General features: G+C 42.6%; 1 protein-coding gene across 1 annotated transcript in view; it reads right to left on the bottom strand.

The window, feature by feature from the left end:
* Positions 1 to 4134: 4134 nt before the first annotated feature.
* The window catches only part of fndc4b (fibronectin type III domain containing 4b), a 271124-nt gene continuing 256419 nt past the window's right edge, over positions 4135 to 18839 (bottom strand). Inside the window, exons 5-6 of the mRNA XM_067984470.1 lie at positions 6574 to 6707; positions 4135 to 4244 (exon numbers count right to left, since the gene is read on the bottom strand). Coding sequence (XP_067840571.1) covers positions 4203 to 4244; positions 6574 to 6707 — 176 coding nt within the window. The 3' untranslated portion in view covers positions 4135 to 4202. The remainder of the gene's footprint in view (positions 4245 to 6573; positions 6708 to 18839) is intronic.

Raw genomic sequence — 18839 nt, 5'->3', positions numbered from 1 at the left:
CTCTAATTTCTATTTCAAAACCATGAAGTGAGGACAAGTAAGCTGAGCCAAGCCCTTTTGTTCCAGATTTAGCAAGTGTGGGCAACTGGGGTCAATTTGTGGTTCGATTCTAGATTTACAAAGACTTCTATACTGTGCATGCAAAATGTTTTTACACACCATTATAAGTGGGATACTTTAATCACATTCAAGTAAGTTAAGAACAAGTAAAATATATTGGAAAATATTATTTATTTTCCACAAGGAAGAATCTGATTGCTGGATGCAGCTTCTTGCGGATAAAATATGGATGGAGGCGATCATATCCGACAGTGAAACTGAAAGAGATGTTAATCTTTTTGACCTGGCCTTAGTTTGATCCAAATTATAACTGCAAAGTCCATGGAACAGGAGCTCCACCTGATATGTCTATGTACACCTCTTGAATGAATGCATAGAGTACACTTTTGGCTATCACATGAGATATACTTTAGCTTTCAGATCCAAAAACAAAGGCAGATTTTAATATATGGCTAAAAAAGAAATAAACTGCACTACAATCCAGCTTTGTGGATAATACATGTATCGAGAAGTCTATTCAGCCCTTTGGAAACCTCCCATTTCTGAGCACATCACTGTCCAATTCTCTTGCAAGACCTTCAAAAGGCACATTACATTTACCATTACGGCTTCTAAACAACTTAGCCTGGAAATTCCACAAGGCTACCATCATATCTCTGGTAGAAATGCCCGAGAAATACATAAATGGCTGAAAATAGAAAACCCTCTGGAATTTCAGGGCCCCTATCCTTAAAGTATGGAAGACTGGAAATCTTTTAGATATGCACAATCCAAAGAAACCTTCAATAATAACAACCTTCAATTAAAGCAAACGTTTAAATATCATGCATGTTGCAATCATGTGGAAGTGATGAGACGATAGAATGGAATTTAATTGAAGATACCATAGGGTAATTGAAGATCAGTTCACCTGATTCGTGGTACTCAATTTTCAGTACACAGCCTTGCAAATTTTAGCCTTATATGTTTATGAGTGAGACATGGAATAATATTTTGAAGTGTGCAATGATGAAGTTTGGTATGAATTCATGCCATGCATAATGAAGTATTTTCCACATCGCAGTCGATAACATGGCATTCTCATTATACCATATCCGCTTAAAATAGGGGTGAAATTTTCCAAGATCCTGTGCCACTGGTGGGCTCTGACACACAGCAGACAGATGAACGGCCTACGATTTTCTACCCATTGATTTCAATGGATGGCAGTGCACTGACAATATCTTGATGACCCGCCTCTTGCAACGCACCACCGGTAGTGTGGGGTTTGGAAAATTTTGCCTTAAACGTCACCTTTGAGGAAGTTTTTCAAATGAAATGGAGGATTTTGGCAGAGGGCAGTTGGGCTTTGTGCGTGGTTGTTTCAGTGTGATACTGGTATCAGTGAGAAACTTATGTCTTGAAATTACGCTGGGCAAATCATTAACTTAATGCATTTGTGCACAACTCCTTTCTCTGCTTTTTTGATAGAAATGTTAATCCATTCAGTTTAAATGGCTTAACACCTCAGTTAAAATTAGCACAAAAAGGGATAACATACAAACACGTTAAACGTTTAGTCACTAATATTCTCAGAGCCTAATTTCAAGGGCCATGTCTCAATTACTTGATAAAGGGTGAAACAACCTTAAAGAGGCATTGTCTTCATGAAAATGCATTTGGAAAACTTTTTTCTTTGCTTGTAAGCACACAATGCAACAATGGAAACTGTGCTAAATACATCATTGCATCACTTGTGCATGATCGGGCTGAAGTTCCTTGACCATTCTGGTACACTACCACAATAACTGACAGGAGTGCAGCACAAGGGCCAGAAAATAGACTGCGACCTGGATACACCGAGTCCTGGCCTGCATTGGGGGTTCCTGCTAACAGACGCAGCCTCTCTCCACCCCTTCCAAGGCCATTGACATGGAAGGAGGTGAGACTGGGGGTAGGGTCTCCCTACATTAGGAGTCACCACGACCTCAGTTACAAAGAACTGGCAGCTTTTGGAGGCCAGTATTCTGAGAAGAAAGAGGCACACTGGCCTCTTTGATGGTGCATGTGGGGGAGGGGGTGGGGACAACGAAGCTCCATTTTGTACCATTCTGTGGCAGGCAGGTGCCTGAGATGCACCGGTATTTAAATGAGGTGACCTCTCACTGCCCTGAATACTCCAACCGAGTCAGCAGCAGAAGTCATCAGCAGGCACAACTGCTGCGATCACAATTTCTGGGATGATGTGAAGAAAATGATGGGCGGGTCTTTTGCCTTTCTTCTGTCCAAATGGAAAATGGTGTGGAAAAATTAAACTTTTTATTTTTCATGGAAGTAGCACCCCTTTAACAAGTTCTTAAAGGGTTAATTTTTTCTCCAGTACTCCCAGTGCAAACCTTCACATGACAATGGCACGTATCATGAATTAAGGTATCCACCCCCCAATGATTTTCTGTTACCCCTAAATGTTGTACTTGTGGAACATCTCATAGCAGGGAATACAAGTCAGGGGTTGCTAAATATCCCATAGGACAGCCTGGCTCGCCTTATGTTATTTTTTGTTTCTGCAGTTAGATTGCAACAGTGATGGTATAGTGCTGGCACAGTTCATAGACGGCTTATTGCACTGCACTATGGCATCATAGGAAATTGGTATGCGCATGTCATTCTGATGTTGGTCATGCTGTCAGGTAGAACTGCCAACCAGCGGGTAGCCACTTTCGCACAGGCGAGTAAGTGAAAAAAAAATCACAGGACAAATCCCCCAGGTAACTACTCATCCCATAATGTCTAGTTACAAAACAAAATTTAACAGAGTCCTGAGATCCCTCTTTGCCATAGAATAGCACATTTGTAGGTAAACATGCAAAAAGACAAAAGGACAAAAGTAACTTAATTAAATTTATAGTATTAACTTATTGTAATTGTTAACGTTTAGAAACTTAGTGCCAGTTTGATATGCTATCCCAGTCACAGCATTTGTCATTGCCACAGGCATGGCATATGAAATGATTCTCAATGTCAGGCATTTCATCCCTTGCAGAGGATGTTGCTGTTTTTGACTCAGACAAAATCTGTCTTAAAATGATAAATTTCCACTTCCATAGAGCAACACTTGAAAAGTTCAATGGCTTTCCTCGTTATCTGAAAAGCATCAAACTCTCCAAATATTCAGAAGTTAGTGACATTCTCAGTCAACACTGCTATTTCTAATTACAGTCGTATTATTACACAGCGTGTTATTTTATAATGAATACTTATATATCAAGTGTTAGGCCTGGTATAAATGGGAGCACTAACTCTCTTAATGAAAGGAGGTCTCTTTCTCTATTATGGTTAATCACTCTGTCAGGAATATTATGAATCAATATAATGGGTTGAACATTAATGTACTTAAAAATGTCATTTTACTTCAGTGGAATTAATTGTAGTGAAATCGATGCTTCATATATATAATATATATATAGTGTGTGTGTGTGTGTGTGTGTTGAATCCTACAGCAATTGAAAAACAAAGCTGTAATATTGTGCCATGTCAGTACCAGGCAAAAATGGTATCTTCTATGTGGTTTGACTTTTAGAATCTCAACTAAAGAGTTTGTTTCAAATTGGGCAGGTACAGCGTGATTCATTTGAGTATTGCTGGCACATTTACAAAATCTCCTCTTGGTCAGCATACTGGTGCTCCCTCACCTGTTTAAGCCATTGGGTGCATGACAAATCCCCGACTGCAGATCTGGAACCATGCTATTTCGCAACTGAGCTCTTTCCATGTGTTGAGTCCCTAAGCTGACCCTCCTGTCAGTCCGCTGCACTCTGACAAAGAAAGGATAGATCTGAGTATTGGCGGACCAGCAAATGAGAACTGGACTTTCATGAAGTCGGCAGAGCTACATGTAGAGCCTTAGCTACTGTGTGTCCCTGGACACTGGGCAACGTCTGCACAGGTCATCTTTGATGGTCCTGTGTGCTGAAGAAGGAATCCCGCATGCACGGCTTCAGTCTCCATGCAGATGCCTCTAAGGGAAGAAAGCCTTGGCTATGACATGCTTTCAGGCATAAAGAACTGGCGTTAGTAATGCAAAGTATGGATTCATCAGGTTTAGATAACGTTCCTTCAGTCTGCTGAATTCTTGCTCCATCTACAGTGCCATCCTACAGCAATCAAACTTCAATGATGTTAATGGCTGGTGCGTTATTTTGGAACTAAAAGCAAGAAAAAAAATAAAATTAGATTCAAAACATAACATGATGTTAATAATTCTTACAGCCAGCCCATCATCCACTTTGATTGAAATGGCTGGTAGGATAGCAGCAAATTCTTAACAATCTCCTATACAATTTTTAGAAGCTTAGAGGAGAATATGTTGAAAAATGAAATAAAATTCTACACAGAACAAAATACCCATTACATAGCAACACAAAACCTGTGAGTCACAGTCCCACTTAACATGGTTTCATTTTCAAATTCTGAATTGAGATTCCAATTCTAGTTTACTTATGTGTACCAGCAACAGGAAGGGTTCCATAATGGATCCCAGAGAACTCCTCTCATTACCTCTACCCTTTGCAATTCAGTTCTCATTATGCACACCCTCCACTTTCTTCTTTTTAGCTAGTTATTAAATCCCTTGATACCTACTGATGTTATTTTGTAAATGAGTCTCTCATGCGGTGTTTTATTGAAGTCCTTTGGAAGTCAAGGTACATTACATCAAATGGCCTCGTCCATCAAGGTGAGATGTCATACTCTTCAAAAATGAGTATGAGGCTCATCATATAGTATCTTCCCCCTTTAAAAGTGTGCTGGCATCTTTTATTTGGTTATTTTCATGTCCATTATAGAATCCAATGGAAATGAAAACTGGGCAGTTTCTGTAACAGGCGCCAATCCGCAAGGCCAGTATTACATCCGGGCAGCAAGTTGAATACCTACCCCATAGTTATCTCGTAGTCCAACCTATTTATTGCCACATTTAGGATTTTCCTAGAAGTTCCAATCAGGAGACATCTTTTTGATGTTGTCGCACGTAGCGACCAGAGGAATTCTTCTCCCCAATATTCAAAAAATTTAGCAGTTCCTTTGATGACATAAGAATATAAAAACATAAGAAATAGGAGCAGGAATAGGCCATACGGCCCCTCGAGCCTGGTCCACCATTCAATCAGATCATGGCTGATCCTCGACCTCAACTCCACTTTCCCGCTCAATCCCCATAATCATTGATTCCCCTAGAGTCCAAAAATCTATCGATCTCAGCCTTGAATATATTCAATGACTCAGCATCCACAGCCCTCTGGGGTGGAGAATTCCAAAGAATCACAACCCTCTGTTTGAAGAAATTCCTCCTCATCTCGGTCTTAAATGGCTGACCCCGTATCCTACGACTATGCCCCCTAGTTCTAGACTCTCTAGCCAGGGGAAACAATCTTTCAGCATCTACTCTGTCAAGCCCCCTCATAATCTTATATGTTTCAATGAGATCACCTCTCATTCTTCTAAACTCCAGAGAGTATAGATCTATTCTACTCAATCTCTCTTCATAGGACAATCCTCTCATCCCAGGAATTAATCTAGTGAACCTTTGTTGCACCGCCTCCAAGACAAGTCTATCCTTCCTTAGATAAGGAGACCAAAACTGTAGGCAGTACTCCAGGTGAGGTCTCACTAAAGCCCTGCACAACTGTAGTAAGACTTCCTTACTCTTGTACTCCAACCCCCTTGCAATAAAGGCCAACATGTCATTTGCTTTCCTAATTGCTTGCTGTACCTGCATACTATCTTTTTGTATTTCTTATACAAGGACATCCAGGTCCAACATTTAATAGTTTCTCACCGTTTAAACAATATTCTGTTTTTCTATTCCTCTTGCCAAAGTGAATAACTTCACATTTCCCCATATTATACTCCATCTGCCACCTTCTTGCCCACTCACTTAATCTATCTCTATCTCTTTGCAGACTCTTTGTATCCTCCTCACGGCTTGCTTTGCTGCCTAGCTTTATTTCGTCAGCAAACTTGGTACATTACACTCGGTCCCTTCATCAAAGTCATTAATATAGATTGTAAATAGCTGAGGCCCAAGCACCGATCCTTGCGGCACCCCACTAGTTACAGCCTGCCAACCTGAGAATGACCCGTTTATCCTTACTCTCTGTTTTCTGTCCATTAACCAATCCTCTATTCATGCTAATATATTACCCCCAATCCCATGAGCCCTTATCTTGTATAACAACCTTTTATGTGGCACCTTATTGAATGCCTTTTGAAAATCCAAATATACTACATCCACTGGTTCCACTTTATCTACCCTGCTGGTTACAAATCAAAAAACTCTAATACATCATCGATGCTTACAATTTAAATGCTAATACTTTAAAAATCCAGCAAAGCAAAATAAAAATATTAAAGTTAATTATTTGTGACTTTGAATTTTGCTCTTTAAAATAGAGTCAATTTTGTCAGTGAAAATATTTGGTGTCTCTTTACATTGTGTGTTTTAAACATTTTCTTACTACCTATTGCACTGCTCACCTTACTGCGAAGTAATCCACCAGTCGGACGCTCTGGTGTGCTGTGCTCTGATGAGGGCTTGGCCTTTTCCTTGTTGTTGTTTGAGTCGTTGTCTTTAATGATGTCGTACTGTCTGCAGAAGAGAGCTATAACAGCTGAAATATACCAAAGGAAAACATCTTCAGTGATGTGTTAAAGGCACATTCCTAAATGTGCATGTCTGGAGCCAAAAGTTGGCTCCATAAAAAAATACACCGTACAAGAACGGACAAATTGTGCAGACTCTGCCAAAAATCACCACCTCCTGTGTCCATGTGGGAAGCTGCCCTTGTGGGTGCAATCGACATTTTACTACACAGTGTATATTTGACTAGCAAATGTAGCTGCCTTGTGTAAATACGTAACAAAGTGCTTCTCAACTCCATACCTTGGCTCTCACTACAATGAGAAAAACAGTTGTTTCCGGACTAGTATTTGACTATGACAATGCTTGGGAACCCACTTTACTTTAGTTTCTCCGCCCATGTTTCCAGGTAGTAGTTAAGTATAAAATGACGGGTATGGGCAAAGGTGCAGAAAACAGGCGACAACAGTTGCTATAGAGACAATAAATCCATACAAATCCCATGATGTCAGTTCATACACTTGTATTATATTAAAAAATAAGAGCTTGAACTGCAGGATTAATGATTTCAAAGCTGGCTCTGGGCATGCACTGCACACGGTATCCTGACTATTAACTCAGTGCGTGCCTGAATTTCTGATATGTGTTGCCGGCTGATGAGGCACCAGCTGGAAGTGTAAAATCGTTAAATTATCCCTATCATGGCCAGTTTACTTCCACAAAGAAATGGATAGCTTTGCATTATGACTGTCGATGAGATGACAAGTTTCTCTTTAATATGTTTGATTTTGTTTTGTGTGTATGCCTCAAGCTGCTCTTACCTAAGGGTGCACTTATACTGCAGCTGCCAGTCCCAAACTGGCAACGTAAAAGTTGGGATCAGATTGCCAGGAACGTCTGCAGTAGAACCCACCGGAATATCCGGAGTCATAAGAAGGTTCCATCATTTTAACATTCTTGGCAGGTACACAGTAGTGCCCCCTTATGAACCAAAATGGATATCATGTCATTCACCTGTGCTCTCATGTGCGTTTTTCCAGTCTTTCCAAATGTGGATCTGAAACATTTCTTGAGGTGAGGCCAGATGGAGATCATTAAACTGCTTTATTTTACAGAGAATGTGAATGCGCAGATGAATGGATATAATTAATTCACACCTTGGATCACCTAACAACCAAACCCTTCTCGAGAACAAGAAAAATAAAAAAATGCCATACCATCTTTATTAGTGGGCTCGTATAACTTTTCCTGCTCAGCCTTCTTGTTCTGACCAGCTCTGGGCTTCATTTGAGTTTCCCCTCACTAGACACGGCTTATTCCCTAGACCTAGCTGGCTGATTGATTACTCATGTGTCTCTGTCCCTTTTCTCTGTTCACCTAATCAGTGGTCCCACTGACTCCTTTCCCGGTCAGTAATTCTCAGTCTGCCTGTCTCCCCTTCTTGGGATGTGGTTTTAACAACAACATCTCCTGCTATTCTTAAAGTGAATAAGGGACAGACATCCTGGATAATGGGTCTGGGATGAGACCGTCATTGTATTAGTTTGAAATAACCCCTGAGCATTGACATTTCTCAAACTGGCTCATCTGGCCTTAATACACATCTTTATTCTATGCAGCCTGTGGCTTTTTGAAAAAAACATGTGCAAATTCACTGCGGGTTAAATTGATTAACCCCTGAATCTGGGTGTGGGCATCGTGGTGCGCGATTAACCCATGCCCAGTGGTTCCGATGCAGGCAGCACTTGAGATTAGTGCTGCCTGGTCATTTCCCTGATAGAAGTGCAGCATGGAGGCCTAGCTCCGATGGGACCTGCCTCTTAAAGGCAGCCTGCACCTCTTATTTGCAAAATATAAGATACAGGTCTGCATGGAGTCTGAATGGAGATCAGACATTGCAAAAATGAAACATAGATGCAGGTCCCAGCCCAAACTGTTGAATTATGGTAAAACATTGAATAAAGGTTGCGCACTGCTGAATCCCACATCTTCCAATCTGCATGTCAGACCTTACCAATCTGCTGATCTGAGTTTATACCAGGCCTGTGAAAGAACGTGCGCCAAGGTTCTCTGCTGATGCACTAAAGGACTTGGTGCAAGAGGTGAACAGAAGGAGGGACATCCTATATCCGCAGGGAAATTGGGGGGGCCAGAGGCCCTCCAGACATATGCTCAAGAGGCAGTGGGAAGAAGTAGAGGATGAAATCAATGCCAGGCGCATAGCACCACGAACATGAATGCAGTGCAGGAAGAAGTTCAATGCTTTGACATGAGTGGCCAAGGTGAGTGAGGTCAACTGTCAAATGACATCTCCTACCAACTGCACCACTAGCCACATCCACTGCTCCTCGCACTACACCCCCCCATCACCGACCTACCAATAAACTCTTTCAATCGGTACTCAACTTTTCTAATCAGATGCTTCCTCTCACCCTCACACATTACCACTGTTACAAGCCGCACACCTACAACTCACAGATCGCACACACATGCAGCTATTCAACCATGACAGGCACATCACCCAAACATTCTGTAGGACACTCACTGACACACTTCTCACTTTCTTGCAGGAGAAGGTGGTGCATAACAGGAGGCAGCAAGTGGCAGTGGCACTTAGTCCCTTGAGCCTGTTCTGCCATTCAATAAGATCATAGTTGGTCTGTGACCTAACTCCACATACTCGCCTTAGCCCCATATCCCTTAATACGCTTGGTTCACAGAAATCTATCAATTTCAGATTTAAAATTAACAATTGAGCTAGCATCAATTGCCATTTGCAGAAGAGCGTTCCGTACTTCTACCACCCTTTGCGTGTAGAAGTGTTTCTTAACTTCACTCTTGCAAGTCCTGGCTCTAAATGTTAGGCTATGTCCCCTCATCCTGGTATTCAAATATAGGAGACCTCCAAAAACAGGTACAAATGCATCAGCAGCCAAAAGCATCAAACCCATCAACTAACCTGTAAATCCTGCATGGTCCCTTTAAATAGCGCTGGTGGGGCGTCCGCCAAGCGCTCTAAGACACGTTCAGGTGTTCGTGGTTCAGACAATGCATTGAATGGAGTGTTAAGTGCCAAAATGGTGTCCAAGCCTTTAAATCAGTTTTGCACACTGATCTGACACATATTCTCCTTACTTTACACGCTGCCGACGTTCGTTATCTGTGCGTGGGCAAAACCCTTTACCAAGGTGGTGTCCCCACACGTCAGGCTAGAAGCCCCCGCATGCATTCCGGACGCCATTTTAGAACTTCGGGAGGCCGCCTAGCGCTGATACAACGGGTGCTACATGGCCAAATTTCTAGCCCGCTTTGTTTTAAAACAACCATCACCAAATCCTTTCAGTGAACAAAAAATGATAAAATAAAAAACAAAAGTTGATACAGAATAGTACTGAATGTCTTTACTTAGTAAAAACAGCATTGGGAATGCATTTTCTCTCAAAGAATGCTCTATCTTTGCAGTGGGCACTGAGATCCTTGAGTGTACTTTATGTTTACAGGTGGCACTAAGCCCTTGCTCTGCACTAATTTCTATTCAGTCGTTATGGGAACTGACGGCATGGTGATGGTCAGTGTCATCTGTGAACGATCGGGATGTTGGAGAGTCTTAATCTCAGCTTCAAAGATGTGAAAATTTCCAGTAGAGATAATATTCCACATTTGATTTTAAAATTGAATAGTGGTGGCCTGGCATGAGGTTACACAATGGGAAAAAAGTGTTTCTTGCACTAAATTGGAAGCGATGATGTGGAGATGCCGGTGATGGACTGGGGTTGACAATTGTAAACAATTTTACAACACCAAGTTATAGTCCAGCAATTTTATTTTAAATTCACAAGCTTTCGGAGGCTTCCTCCTTCATCAGGTAAATGTTTACCTGACGAAGGAGGAAGCCTCCGAAAGCTTGTGAATTTAAAATAAAATTGCTGGACTATAAATTGGAAGCGATTAATAAAAGGATGAAAATCACAGCTTGCAGTTTATGATTTACAGGGAAAATGATTTAGAAAAGGCGTGAGACTTGCTGACAGATAGTAATAGTAGCATCATATGTTTTGGATTTATGTGCTAATACATGGCCTGGCAGGCAGCTGTTTCTCAACAATGTTCCATCTAATAGACATTGACAGAATAAGTTATGCAGTCCCAGAGCAACAGCTATGTCACCTCTCTGGCAAGAAAAAGGAAGCAGCTCTCTGTTCTCCGCCTCTGTGTGTAGGGACAGCTTCTAATGAAACCAAGAGAGCCTTCTGGCAAATTGAGCCCAGATATTCCTATTAAATGCACTAAACAGATATGTGTACCAATTTGTAGTTTCTCGGAGCAGCTGGCGGTGTCCTGATTGCATTGCGTGCTCTTCATTTTAAGTTAAAGCATCTACATACAGGTTGAAAACTGAAATAGAAATCCAAAATACATTTGTAGCATAAAAGGATCATGTCTTGTTGATTTGATTGCTAAGTGGCTTGCTTGTTTTAAAAGGCTTTTGCTGAGTAAAGCCACAAATCCTTTCTGATTACAGCCCTGCACGTTCCACATTCATGGCTGTGAGTTGCAGACCATTTGGAAACTCTCAGCAAAGGGGGTTCTTACAACGAACAGCAATCAGAAACAGAAACTCTGATCAACGTTTTCCCTCTGAAACCCAGGATTAGTAATCCCAAGTTGGGTGAAAGTAGTTAAGCCAGCAGAGACCACAGATTGTGCTACTTAGGGAGTGGGTCACTCTTCATTCCCAGCTCAAAAAGACCCCTTTCCCTACCTTTACAAATCTGAATTATTGCTGCCTTAGTGGACAATTCACTTGAAAGTATGCACAATAACATTTGTGTTCAATGATGTACATTGTGTATGGAATTTCCCTGTAATGTATGATAAACTAGTTTCTAACACTTTTTTCACATTGGTCAGCCAGCAGTTCAATGACAATGTTGCCAGCAACTGGACGCTAAATTGGGCCTTCTAGTGTCCGTTGTTTCAGTGCCACGCGGCCTCCTGGAGATCCATGATGGCATCTTGGAAGTACACGTAACGCCATCTTGGTAAAGGGTTTAGCACATGCGCAGAGACTGAATGAAGGGATCATTTAAAGTAGGGAGAAAATGCGTACTATCAGTGTGCAATGCTGATTTGAAGTGATACACACCAATTTTGGACTTACTGGTCCACTCAATGCACTGTCTTAACCACAAACACCTGAAAATGTCTTAGAGTGGCTGGAGGACCCCCCAGCAGTGCTATTTAAAGGGACCATGCAGGAAATACAGGTTAGTTGCTGGATTATTGCTTCTGGCTGCTGATGCATTTGTACCTGTTTTTGGTGGTCTCAAACTATACTTGAATACTAGGACGAGGGGACATAGCCTAACACTTAGAGCCAGGATGTGCAGGAGTGAAGTTAGGAAACGCTTCTACACACAAAAGGTGGGAGAAGTTTGGAACAGTCTTCTGCAAGCGGCAGTTGATGCTAGCTCAATTATGAATGTTAAATCTGAGATTGACGGATTTCTGTGAACCAAGGGTATTAAGGGATATGGGGCTAAGGGTATTAAGGGATATGAAGTTAGGTCACAGGTCAAACATGATCTCATTGGATGGTGGAACAGGCTCGAGGGGCTAAATGCCACTGCCACTTTCTGTCTCCTGTTATGTGCCACCTTCTCCTGCAAGCATGCGGGACGTGTGTCTAGGTGATGTGCCTGTCATGGTTGAATAGCTGCCAGGGTGTGTGGCCTGTGAGTTGTGGGTGGGCGGTTTGCAACCACCGTGTAAGGGTGCGAGGAAGCATCTGATTGGCAGAGTTGAGTACTGATTGAAAGAGTTTGTTGGTACCTGAGTGATGGGGGTGTAGTGCATGGAGCAGTGGATGTGGCTAGTGGTGCAGTTGGTAGGAGACGCCACTTGACAGTTGACCTCACTCACCTTGACCACTCGTGTCAAAGCGTTGAACTTCTTCCTGCACTGCATCCATGTTCGTGGTGCTATGCACCTGGCATTAACTGCGTCGCCTGTTGCCTCCCACTGCCTTTTGAGCAAATGTCTGGAGGGCCTTTTGCCCCTACCCCCCTCCCCTCCCCCCCACCTGCGGATATAGGATGTCCCTCCTTCTGTCCACCTCTTGCACAAAGGTCTCTAGTGCATCAGCAGAGAACCTTGGCGCACACTCTCTCGCAGGCCAGGTACAAACTCAGATCGGCTGATTGGTGAGGTCTGGCATGCAGATTGAAGGATGTGGGATTTAGTAGTGCGCAACCTTTATTCAATGTTTTAACATAATTCATCAGTTTGTAAACATAGAGATGGGACCTGCATCTGTGTTTTACGTGTGCGATGTCTGATCTCTGTTCAGACTCCGTGCAGACAGCAGACTGTTATTTTCAGCAAATAACAAGTACCAGCTACCTTTAAGAGATTTTGGCAGGCTGTCAGAGAGACAGCCTGCCTTTAAGAGATTGGGCTCTCCCTGCTGGTGAAAAATGCGAATGTCATTCAATCCTCGTGGCTATGCTGGTTTGGAACGCTGCTTTCCGGTAAGTTCTGAGGCAGGACTGCCGGTAAGTCCTGCCTGCCTCAGGACTTACCGGACTCTCGTCCTGCCTGCAGTGGAAGCACCAGACGCGGGTTAATCGTAGAACATGGTACCTTTGCCCAGTTTCGGGCCTCATGCAATTTAACCTTTGTTGACTTCTATCACCGACTTTGTGTGCACACCAAAGAGAATCTGTGACCTGCTCTTTGCCAACAACTGTGTTCTCATAGCACACACAGAGGAAGAGCTGTAACTCATCACTTATCACATTGCCACATTAACTGGGCTAACGACCGGTCTCAAGAAAATCAAAGTCGTCAATCAATCAATCCTGCCAAGCAGTATGTCCAGCATTAATGGAACACAATTGAATGTGGTCAAGTAGTTCATCTACCGGGGCAGTGCCCTCACCAGTAGTGGCACGATTGACCAAAAGATTACCGGCCATGTCAAGAAAATGAGTACGTCCTTCGGGCATATCAGGAAGCAATTGCTTGATCAGCATAGTGTAAAGATGCAGACCAGGCTTGAAGCCTATTAAGCAGCCATCATCATTAATATATTCGATAGCAGTGAGTGTTGGACTTGCAACAGAAAGCCTTGTGTAAGAACTTGACAAGATCCACATGTGGTATCTCCACATCACCACATCAGCACCACCTCAACTGTGGGGCTTTTAGACTGTGCCACAACTTCAGTGTTGGATATTTTGTCCTGCCATTTGATGTTCAGGCTGATGTCCCAGATGTGCTGGATCAGCCATGTAGTGAGAATAGATACGATCTGTCTCCCAAAGCAGATGGTGAGCTCTAAGAATGAAAACATATGAGAGGCAGCCAGCAGAGATGATTCAAGGACAAACTGAAACAAGTTATGCTCAACTGTGCTGTGCCATTGGAGGTCTGCACCCAGTCACCTGGAGTGATTTGTATTGTCATTTGCAAAGGAGTATCACACATAGAAAAGAAATGGATTACAGCTATCATAGAATCATACAAAGGTTACAGCACAGAAGGAGGCCATTTGACCCATCGAGTCCATGCCGGCTCTATGCAAGAACAATCCAGCTAATCCCACTCCCCCACTCTATCCCCGTAGCCCTGCAAATTTTTTCCTTTCAAGTACTTAACCCATTCTCTTTTGAAAGCCATGATTGAATCTGCCTCCACCACCGCAGACTATTCTGTCTAAACCCTTCATGATTTTAAGTACCTCTGTCAAATCTCCTCTCAATCTTCTCTGTTCCAAGGAGAACAACCCCAGCTTCTCCAGTCTATCCATGTAACTAAAGTCCCTCATCCCTGGAATCATTCTAGTAAATTTTTTCTGCACCCTCTCTGAGGCCTTCACATCTTTCCTAAAGTGCGGACACAATACTCCAGTTGTGATCGAACCAGTGTGTTATAAAGGTTCATCATGACTTCCTTCCTATGCAGTACAAAAGATGAAACAAAGGCTCATTTGAAAGATTAACCTACTGGTAATATCTACTCATGATAAAAATGCAAGCAAACACTCATCCATAGATTTTAATAGCAATTTTTGTGCACACATTTTTGGGAGAACACAAACATGAATGTCAAAAGCAAAATACTGCAGATGCTGGAAATCTGAAATAAAAACAGAAAATGTTGAGAAGCTCAGCAAGTCAGGCAGCAGCTGTGGCGAATGAAACAGAGTTAACATTGCAGGTCGAAGAACTTTTGTCAGAAATGGAAGATGTTAAAAGGTTAGAATGTTAAAACATGAATGTGATCTGTGACTCCTATCACTGTCTTTCTCAGAATTTGTATGACAATCGTCATAGTCCACCTTCAGTGATCTGTGCTGATTTCACTTATCCTTTGTGTAATATTCCAGATCATCCCAACCTTGCTTGGTCCCCACATTCAACCACTTCTCATGGGTACCTATGAAGACTATGAACAGAACAGAGCCGAATCTGAGAATAAGATTCAGAAACTCTTCGGGAGAGCTAAAATAGAAAACAAGGAAGATGAAGTACAATGTGAAAAGGCTTTTAGGAACACAGGAACCGGAGTAGGCCATTCAGCCCCTCAAGCCTGTTCTGTCATTCAATTAGATGATGGCTGATCTGTACAGAATCAAAGCTGTAAGAGCAACTTTTGTTCTATATATTGGCTGAACATATCATAGAATCATGGAATCATAGAATGTTATGGCACAGAAGGAGCCATTCGGTCCGTGCCGGCCGAAAAAGAGCTATCCAGCTTAATCCCACTTTCCAGCACTTGGTCCGTAGCCCTGTCGGTTACGGCACTTCAAGTGCACATCCAAATCCTTCTTAAATGAGTTGAGGGTTTCTGCCTCTGCCACCCTTTCAGGCAGTGAGTTCCAGACCCCCACCACCCTCTGGGTGAAAAAATTTCTCCTCAGCTCCCCTCTAATCCTTCTACTAATTACTTTGAATCTATGCCCCCTGGTCACTGACCCCTCTGCTAAGGGAAATGGGTCCTCCCTATCCACTCTATCTAGTCCTGTCATAATTTTATATACCTCAATTAAATCTCCCCTCAGCCTCCTTTGTTCCAAAGAAAACAACCTCAGCCTATCCAATCTTTTCTCAAAGCTAAAATTCTCCAGCCTTGGCAACATCCTCATAAATCTCTGCTGTACCCTCTCTAGTGTAATCACATCTTTCCTGTAATGTGGTGACCAGAACTGTATGCAGTACTCAAGCTGTGGCCTAACCAATGTTTTATACAGTTCTAGCATAACCTCCATGTTCTTATATTCTATGCCTCGGCTAATAATGAAAGTATCCCACATGCCTTTTTAACCACCTTATCTACCTGTCCTGCTACTTTCAGGGATCTGTGGACTTTTTTTTTTATTCGTTCATAGAATATGGGCGTCGCTGGCAAGGCCAGCATTTATTGCCCATCCCTAATTGCCCTTGAGAAGGTGGTGGTGAGCTGCCTTCTTGAACCGCTGCAGTCCATGTGGTGAAGGTTCTCCCACAGTGCTGTTAGGTAGGGAGTTCCAGGATTTTGACCCAGCGATGATGAAGGAACGTCTATATATTTCCAAGTCAGGGTGGTGTGTGACTTGGAGGGGAACGTGCAGGTGGTGTTGTTCCCATGTGCCTGCTGCCCTTCTTTGTTGTAGAGGTCGTGGGTTTGGGAGGTGCTGTCGAAGAAGCCTTGGCGAGTTGCTGCAGTGCATGCTGTGGATGGTACACACTGCAGGCACTGTGCGCTGGTGGTGGATGGAGTGAATGTTTAGGGTGGTGGATGGGGTGCCAATCCAAGGTCCCTTTGTTCCTCTACCCTCTCAGTATCCTCCCATTTATTGTGTACTCCCTTGCCTTGTTGGCCCTCTCCAAATGCATTATCTCACACTTCTCTGGATTGAATTCCATTTGCCACTTTTCTGCCCACCTGACTAGTCCATTGATATCTTCCTGCAGTCTACAGCTTTCCTCCTCACTATCAACCACACAGCCAATTTTTGTATCATCTGCAAACTTCTTGAACAAGCCCCCACATTCAAGTCCAAATCATTTATACTGAGCCTTGTGGAACCCCACTGGAAACAGCCTTCCAGTCGTATGGATGTTTATACCATTAACCATTGCCCTCTGCTTCCTGCTACTGAGCCAATTTTGGATCCAACTAGCCAATTTCCCTTGGATCCTATGAGCTTTTACTTTTTTGACCAGTCTGCCATGTGGGACCTTGTCAAAAGCCTTGCTAAAATCCATATACACTACATCAAATGCGTTACCCTCATCAAACCTCCTTGTTACCTCCTCAAAAAAATTCAATCAAGTTAGTCAGACATGACCTTCCCCTAATAATTCCATGCTGACTGTCCTTGATTAACCCGTGCCTTTCTTAAATGATGATTTATGCTGTCCCTCAGAATTGATTCCAATAATTTGCCCATCACCAGGGTTAGACTGACTGGCCTATAATTACTTGGTCTATCTCTTTCTCCCTTTTTAAACAATGATACAACGTTAGCAGTCCTCCAATCTTCTGATATCATGCCTGTAGCCTGTAGGGAAGATTGGAAAATGATGGTCAGAGCCTCTGCTACTTCCACCCTTGCTTCTTTTAACAGCCTAGGATACATTTCATCCGGGTCTGGCGATTTATCTACTTTCAAAGATGCTAAACCCTTTAATACTTTCTCTCACACTATGTTTATCCCATCCAATATTTTACACTCCTCCTTATTAATTACAATGTCTTCATCGTCACCCTCTTTTGTGAAGACAGACACAAAGTATTCATTAAGAACCATACCCACATCTTCCGCCTCCACATGTAGGTTACTTCTTTGGTGTCGAATAGACCCTACTCTTTCCTTACTTATTCTCTTGCTCTTTATGTATTTATAAAATATCTTTGGGTTTTCCTTGATTTTACTTGGCAGTATTTTTTCATACCCTCTCTTTGCTTTCCTAATTTCCTTTTTAATTTCACCTCTGTACTTTCTATGTTCCTCTAGGCTTTCTGTAGTATTGAGCTCCAGTATCTGACGTAGGCTTCCCTTTTTTGCCTTATCTTACCCTGTATGCTCCTTGTCATCCAGGGGGCTCCTGATTTGGTAGTTCCACCCTTTTTCTTTATGGGGACATGTTTGTTCTAAACCCCCACTATCTCTCCCTTGAGTGCCTCCCACTGCTTTGACACTAATTTACCTTCAAGTAGCTGTTTCCAGTCCACTTTTGCTAAATCACTTCTCAGCTTAGTAAAATTGGCTTTTCCGCAATTGAGAACTTTAACTCCTGTTCTATCTTTGTCCTTTTTCATAATTATGCTTAATCTAACTGAATTATGATCACTACCACCAAAATGCTCTCCCACTGATACTCCTTCCACCTGCCCAGCTTAATTCCCTAAAACTAAGTCCAAAACTGCCCCCTCTCTTGTTGGGCTTGTTACGTACTGGCTAAAAAAGTTCTCCTGAATGCAATTTAAGAATCCTGCACCCTCTATACCTTTTACACTGATTGTATCCCAGTTAATATTAGAGTAGTTGAAATCCCCTACTATTACTGCCCTATTGTTTTTGCACTTCTCAGAAATTTGCCTACATATTTGCTCTTCTATCTCCCTCTGACTGTTTGGGGGTCTATAATACACTCCCAGCAGTGTGACTGCCCTTTTTTTGTTCTTTAGCTCAACCCATATGGCCTCATTTGATGATCCTTCTAACATATCATCCCTCCTCACAGCTGTAATTGTTTCTTTAACCAATATTGCCACCCCCCTCCTTTTTTATCCCCCCTCTATCTCGTCTGAAAGCCCTGTAACCAGGAACGTTGAGCTGCAATTCCTGCCCCAGTTTAAGCCATGTTTCTATAATAGCTAAGATATCGTACTGCCACGTGTCTATCTGTGCCCTTGGCTCTTCTGCCTTATTCACTAGACTCCTCGCATGGAAGTATGTACCATTATGCACTGCCAAACTCTTTTGTTGTCTATTTTCTAAGCTTTGTTTCCTTTGCCTCCCAAACTCGCTTACTAATTTTTTCTCTTCCATTTTCAGCTCTGCTTCTCTCCCTTCTGAATCTACCCTCAGGTTCCCAACCCCTGCTAAGCTAGGTTAAACCCTCCCCAATAGCACTAGCAAACCTCCCTGCGAGGATATTGGTCCCGGCCC

The sequence above is a fragment of the Heptranchias perlo genome, chromosome 5 (assembly GCF_035084215.1).
Source record: "Heptranchias perlo isolate sHepPer1 chromosome 5, sHepPer1.hap1, whole genome shotgun sequence".
Taxonomy (NCBI): Eukaryota; Metazoa; Chordata; class Chondrichthyes; order Hexanchiformes; family Hexanchidae; genus Heptranchias; species Heptranchias perlo.
This window is presented reverse-complemented; position numbering and strand designations above follow the sequence as displayed.